The sequence below is a fragment of the Lissotriton vulgaris genome, chromosome 10, assembly GCF_964263255.1.
Source record: "Lissotriton vulgaris chromosome 10, aLisVul1.2, whole genome shotgun sequence".
Taxonomy (NCBI): Eukaryota; Metazoa; Chordata; class Amphibia; order Caudata; family Salamandridae; genus Lissotriton; species Lissotriton vulgaris.
Genome location: NC_141698.1, coordinates 639674027 through 639681949, shown reverse-complemented (window position 1 = coordinate 639681949; position 7923 = coordinate 639674027). Strand labels below are relative to the sequence as shown.

Genomic DNA, 7923 nt, shown 5'->3' with positions numbered 1-7923 from the left:
CTTTGCTGTGTAGTATTTTTATTTCTTTCTGTTGTCTTATTTTTTTTATTTATTTAGCTATTTCCTTTTCTTACGTTTTGTTTTCTTTTCATTGTATGGGGGGGGATGTGTTATGTTGTATGTTCCTTTAAATAGCACGAGATTAGAACATAGAGTGTAATGTGTTTAGAGTTCCATGTGGAACATGTATTCGTATGCTGAGCTGTTGAGAGGAAGACATCGCTTCCGTGGCTCTCACCTGTTATTATTATACTTTCTGGAATAAATATATATGTTCTACAACTTCATCCTTTTGAGTCCTTCACTACATAAATGCAAACCTTTTTCCCCCTTCTATTCCTCCGCTGTCCTTCTTAATCCAAATAACTGACTAATATCCACCACCCAAATAACTTTCATATTTCACTATACTAATTCAATACTAATCCTCCTTTGGTTCCCGAGTATCATGCTTCTCGCCGAAAAAGCGCTTCGACGCCTCGTCAGGGGTAGGAAGCTCTATATAAATGGAATTACAATACAATAAACTACTTTTGACAGCAAACTCCGCTAATTGCGTAACAAAATGTTCCAGTGCAGGAATGACTAGCGATTTAGACTGAACCGTGATGTCTGGCACTTAGCAGGGCTGAAAACAGTAAAATATATGTCCCAAACTGTAAAGTTAGACTCAAATGCACTCAATTTAAGTCGGATATATTTACAAAAATAGACCTAGTTGGTTTGTTAATGTTTGTAAAGCGAATGAGATACCTTCGGGTCGAGGTCGCGCTATATAAAACGGCAACAAAAAAAGCGCTTAATGATGTTGTTTTGGTGTTTTGCTGCACTTTATAACGTAGCTTGCTGCCATTCTCTGGTTGGAAATTGTGGGATTTAACAACACCTAAGATGGCGATCGCATGGATGCAACGTTTCAGATCCCGTTCTAGAACTGAAAAATAACTCAATTGTAGGTTGTGTCTGAAACTGACAGGGGGGCGGGAACTATAAACACAGATATGACGGGACTGGGGGCTGGCAAGGGAATCGTCCCGCCCACTTCCACTCAAAAGGCGCCTTTTTCACCCCATCCCATACTGCAGTTTGTTTCTCTTCCTGTCTAGAGGATCTTCCTCCCGTCTGTACCATTAAGAAGGGTTAATTATTGTACCGTAAAAGTAGACACGCATTCAAAAAATTAATCATTGCCACAAATGACTTGCGATATATTTAGCTATTTGGCGCTATTAAATACAGTGCCTACTTAGCAAAGGCAGTACCGAGCGAGTCTTTACGTGTACTCCATGGCCCGTTTCCCCCTCGGAAGCCTGCACAATGGTACAGGCCAAGGCGCGCGCTGGCTCTGGCGGTTCGGTGGCTCCAGGGGGCGGGGCGCTTCAGTCTGTGGCGCGGAAAGAACACGCTGGGCCTGGCTGTTTGGGTACTGGAAGTAGCATCTGCTGATGCAGGGGTAGGGAGGCGAAACTGCGGGCCAAGGCCATGGAGGAGCTGAAGGTCCCCGAGGACATGTTTAAGGATGTCAAGTTCTACCCGGTTGGAGATCTGGATCCTCAGGTACTTGAAACGGAAGGTCTGGGAAGAAGTAGGACCCAGGCTCCGAAAGGGAAGGAGCGGTATCTGACCAGTGCTTTCTGACCTGGGTCTTGGGCGACAAGAAAGGACGCCCCCGGGCTTTGCAAGGCTGTGTCTCCGTCCTGCTTTTAAATTATTAACACAAGAGGCCCATGTTTTAAGCTGCAAACTTGTCCACCGGTTGTTGGCCCGAGGCCGTGCTACGCTTCTCCCAGATTGTAAAGTTTAATTTCCGATGTATGGCCCTCCAGGGCGCAGCCTATCACTATAGTGAGATTGCAGGGTGTTGTGCGAGAACTGTTCTCGGAGCTACAGGTGGGAGACTTTGGGAATCGACTGGGCCAAGATGGATAGGATAGTCCTGACTCTGCAGCCAGGATGCTTCTTGTTGCGTCGCCTTCACATGTCTCCATATGCCTCACACTTACGTTGCATAAACCTAATGTATAGTCCCCTGTCTTTGGGAAACCACCCCCATCCGAAGGCAGAATAACGTAAATGTTTATTGGTAAGTACGTCTTATCAAGCCACTGCATTCCTAAACGTCAAACAAATGTGTAAGCATTAGGGGAAATAGTATACCATGCAGGTACAAAAAGAGATCATTTGTGAACGTGGAGACATGTAGAAATCTTTTGTATCATCAAGGAACTGTATGTAGTTTCCTGCGCTACGTTTACATTCGCAAGTGCATCAACTTGTCGAGGTCACACTTTATGAGAGCATGAAAGCTAGCAGTTGGAGTTCAGATGCATGTGAGTGCGTGGGCAATGTCTGTACGTTACACTTTGAAGTGTTTTGTGTGCACACGTTTCCTCGTAAGATGTCTGAAGGTAATCTGGAAACACGCAAATGATAATGGGGGAAGCTTGCAATAAGTCTAACCACTGACAATCTCTTTGGGGGAGCGTTCCAACCCATCCATCGCTCTTTTGCTCACCATGCCATCTGACTTTGGACCCAGTCATATGTAAATCAATCTCGACTCTGCTCCAGTCGAAACAATCCATTCCATAGCTGCCAGGTCTTAGTTGTACAAATGAACTTAATTTAGGTCGTTTGTTTGTGCTGACTTTTACGTATATAAAACCATGATTTAAATGTAAAGTCCCCAAGTTTAAATACCGGCGTCCACATAGGCGTGCATTGCCTGCCTTTCCCATGAAAAGAAAGTAGCTCCTGGGTGCCAACATTTCTCTGTTAATAGCAGCTGTTTGGAATGTCCAAGGGTTAGTGTATTTTACAAATGAGTTCTTTGCATGCTGTTGCCCCAGAAAGCAACTGTGTGGCTTTATCGTTCTGCGTCTTTTTTTTATTGATCCTGTTATTCCATTAGTGAGCTCAATCGTCATGTAAGCCCACTGAGGCTTTTTCGATTAGATGATCGTCAGACCCCAAAGTTAGCCTATGAGAGTGAGAGGGCACCCAATGTGCGCCACTCTCTTCGAGAATGGCTACTGATCTCTGTGCCGAGACTGACGGTGTTAGCAGAGAAATTAGAGAAGGGAGAGCCTACTATTTTCTCCTGAATAAAAGATCTGTTCAGTCTCGCCTGACTGAAGTCCTTTAATATGTATGTAAACATCTGTGAGTTTCTGTTTGATAAAGTCAACATGCATGTCTGATTAGCGTGTGGTGAAATTCCTTTGACTGTGTGCTTTCAGAACGGTGGGTTACTTTGTTTAGGGCTGTATACAACACAACAAAATACTGTAGTACAGGTTTTTGAAGGCCTAGTCAGCTGGTTATGTACTAAATCTATTTAGAAAACCATCACCCTCATCTCTGTAGCATTCTTCATCATGGGGTTCGCTCCTTTCCATAACAGGATGCTGTCATCCATGGTGGACTCTGTAAGAGATCTTAGGCGGTTAGCCTGATTTAGTAATACTCATTAGTTTGAGGTGGTGTCTCTGCTGAGTCCCATCCTTTGCGCGAAGGTAAGAACATTGCAGTTCATAAGCATTGGCAGGATTTGTGGCTTGTTGTTAGTTACTGTGATACTTGAGACTTGCACATTTATAATGCAGCTAACATGAATTTAAGGACCGTAGAGATCCGCCTAAACTATCAATGTCTAATACTGCTGAAGCTGTGTGCATTGAAAAAAAAGAATACAATATTGAAGGTTGCATATGGAAGAGATAGCTGCTTGGTAGCAGGAGGTTTGTGTTTTAAGCTTTTTTTGGTAAATTACTGACCATCGTTACAATATACTATGTAATGTAATGTATGTGGTCTTGTAAAGCGCACTGCTGCCCTGAGGCGTCGTGGCGCTGTAGACCGCTGGGGAACCCGTCCTGGCTATCCCTGTGAGATGGTCCCTACTGGGTATCTCCAAGGTGAAACCAGGCATCCCCGGCGAATGTGGGGGGCCGTTGTAGAGATGAGGCAAGCTAATGCCCAGAGTTGCCGAGTGTGATCCCTGGTTAGAGTAGGCACTGAGGCGAGAATTATCGAGTCCGCTGACCCTGGTCCACAAACCTGCCGCGTCGGGAATCGAACCCTGGTCCCGGGCCGTTCTCTGCTTTCGGGTCTGCCGCCTCTAACCAGTGAGCCACACCACTCCACTATCATTACAATAATCTATAAAAGGAAAAAGTTAAAAACCCACACAAATTGCTACAAATTATAAGGAAGTTAAAACATTAAACACAGTTATCCGAACTGGCAGTAAAGTGCAAGTGCATAAAGCTTAATGGGGAGTATTGTCAAGGTCTCTTGCTTGCTAGCCGGCTGGTTTCTTTTTGTCTCTCAATTTTCTGTGACAGTGCAGCCCGGATTGATTCTTTAAATTTCCCTAGCCACGCAACTGTTTGAGCTGGTTTAGCAGAGAAACACAGGTCTGAGACTTCTCTGCATCCTACGAGGCTGTGAGATCTGCAGATGGGAAGTATCAGTTGGTGCCGCTCGCTAGCTAACTTTGGACAGCAGATAGAGCCAGGATTCAGGATGGTAACGACAAAGTCGACATGTGGCTGAATTGTCCTTCCGGGACCAGGTTTGATTAAAGTCCATGATAGGCAATGCAAGAAGTCTCATGTAAGTGATTTTTTTTCTGGGCCGGGACTGTCAGTGCTTGCCCAAAGTAAGGCTGTGGTTTTCCCAACATCTAGGAAGTGTCCAGTGATGAGAGTTTGGGTTGATGGTGTAAGCTTTCCAGGTCTCTTTCATAGGATATTTTCTTGACCTGTGTGTTCACTGATCTTTTCCATACGGTTACTTGAATGTTTACGTTATGCAAGTTTTGAGTGCCTATTTATAGCGATTTTATGGCTACTGCCAACTAAACCTGCCATGGAGACCCTCCTTCTTCAAAGATTGTTTTAATTTGCGTTTTCTGAGAGGTTGGTAAAGCACGCAGGGTGCTAATATAGTATTTTAAAATATCCCTAGAGCAGATAATGTCCGGACGGGTGAGCCCCAGCTTCAACCTTACTCTTGCTTTCCTGGCCTGTCGTGGAAGTTCTAGGACCTTCTTGAAGGCAGAAATTTGGTGGTTTATGAGGAACTTAGTGAAGGCTAGGTGGCTGTAGTTAAGAGAGGGAACTAGTTTTGCTTTTAAGACTTTCAAGATGGGTTTAGCAGTCGGACTGTGTAGTTGTCGATTGAGATTTCTCAAACTGTGTATTATGCTGGCCCTCTTGCTTCTTAGATGTTTCAGATGGGCTGTGGGTTTGGCCCCTTCTGATAACTTGAGACCCAGATAGTTATAACTTCTGCATGTTCTGATTTGCAGGTCACCTGGGTGCCATTGTGCTGTCTTTTCGGTGGTACTTCCTAAAGATAATTATCCTGGTCTTCTCTTGGTTCACCAAGAGATTGTTCTTTTGGTTACACCTATTCAGAGCTTCTAAGGCTTTCTGTAGGCCTGTACTAGTGTGATCCATTAGGACTATGTCATCAGCGTATTGGAAAATTTGGAGCTGCACATTCCACAACCTTGGTGTTAGTAGATTTGAACACTCCAGGGCTATTCCCAGGTCTGCTGTATAGAGATTAAAAAGTAGAGGGGAAAGAACGCATCCTTGTTTGAGGCAGTTATTGGTTGGAACCTTGGTTGTTGCAGTCGATTGGCTGGTTTTGATAGGAACCCAGGTCCCCTCATGAAGGGCAATTAATGCCTTTTAACAGCTTTTGATGAACGCCCCAGGAGTCCAGTTTTTCCCACGGTCAACTCGGTCGAAAGCTGCACTGTAATCAACGAAGCAGCAAAACAGAGGTAGTTGTGATGGTTGGGTCGCACGGAGTGACAGGTGTCCCAGTGCTAAGATGTTCTCTATGGTAGAGCTTTGGGGCCTGAAACCGGATTGAAAGAACGGAAGGATGTTATGATCTTTTGCCCAGGTTTCTAGTTCTTTCAACAAAATTCTGGCATGTGCTTTTGCTTCTATGTCTAATAGAGCGACGAGCCAGTAGTTTTCAGGTTTCGTGCAGTCCACTTTTTAGGTCGCGCTGGTGTAGCAATGCAAAGCATTGCGTCCAGCGAAGCATCTATTGTCATCCACTTGCTGGGAATCTGAGACGGGGGATGTGCACGTGCAAGCCCTCGGCGATATCACCTCGTGGGCGCGAGTACGCCCAGCCCGGCGCCATGCACATCTCCTATCCCACATTCTCAGCAAGTGAATAACACATACACACATACACACACACACAGCCTCACTCACGCATGCGCACACACACACACACACACTCACGCATGCACACACACACTCACGCATGCACACACACACACACTCACGCATGCACACACACACTCACGCATGCACACACACACACTCACGCATGCACACACACACACTCACGCATGCACACACACACACTCTCACGCATGCACACACACGCATGCACACACACACACTCACGCATGCACACACACACACTCACGCATGTACACACACACACTCACGCATGTACACACACACACTCACGCATGTACACACACACACTCACGCATGCACACACACACGCATGCACACACACACGCATGCACACACACACACTCACGCATGCACACACACACACACTCACACATGCACACACACACTCACGCATGCACACACACACACTCACGCATGCACACACACACTCACGCATGCACACACACACTCACGCATGCACACACACACTCACGCATGCACACACACACTCACGCATGCACACACACACTCACGCATGCACACACACACTCACGCATGCACACACACTCACGCATGCACACACACACTCATGCATGCACACACACACACTCACGCATGCACACACACTCACGCATGCACACACACTCACGCATGCACACACACTCACGCATGCACACACACTCACGCATGCACACACACTCACGCATGCACACACACTCACGCATGCACACACACTCACGCATGCACACACACTCACGCATGCACACACACTCACGCATGCACACACACTCACGCATGCACACACACTCACGCATGCACACACACTCACGCATGCGCACACACTCACGCATGCGCACACACTCACGCATGCGCACACACTCACGCATGCACACACTCACGCATGCACACTCACGCATGCACACACTCACGCATGCACACACTCACGCATGCACACACTCACGCATGCACACACTCACGCATGCACACACTCACGCATGCACACTCACGCATGCACACACTCACGCATGCACACACTCACGCATGCACACACTCACGCATGCACACACACTCACGCATGCACACACACTCACGCATGCACACACACTCACGCATGCACACACACTCACGCATGCACACACACTCACGCATGCACACACACTCACGCATGCACACACACTCACGCATGCACACACACTCACGCATGCACACACACTCACGCATGCACACACACTCACGCATGCACACACACTCACGCATGCACACACACTCACGCATGCACACACACTCACGCATGCACACACACTCACGCATGCACACACACTCACGCATGCACACACACTCACGCATGCACACACACTCACGCATGCACACACACTCACGCATGCACACACACTCACGCATGCACACACACTCACGCATGCACACACACTCACGCATGCACACACACTCACGCATGCACACACACTCACGCATGCACACACACTCACGCATGCACACACACTCACGCATGCACACACACTCACGCATGCACACACACTCACGCATGCACACACACTCACGCATGCACACACACTCACGCATGCACACACACTCACGCATGCACACACACTCACGCATGCACACACACTCACGCATGCACACACACTCACGCATGCACACACTCACGCACGCACACACACTCACGCACGCACACACACTCACTTAC

At 47.2% G+C, this 7923-nt stretch overlaps 1 protein-coding gene across 2 annotated transcripts in view; it reads left to right on the top strand.

Annotated features, from left to right (window-relative positions):
• The first annotated feature begins 1076 nt into the window (after positions 1-1076).
• Positions 1077-7923, top strand: part of PAXIP1 (PAX interacting protein 1) — a 192106-nt gene continuing 185259 nt past the window's right edge. For both annotated transcript variants that reach the window (XM_086941477.1, XM_086941478.1), the window contains exon 1: positions 1077-1557. In XM_086941477.1, coding sequence (XP_086797603.1) covers positions 1483-1557 — 75 coding nt within the window. In that variant the 5' untranslated portion in view covers positions 1077-1482. The remainder of the gene's footprint in view (positions 1558-7923) is intronic.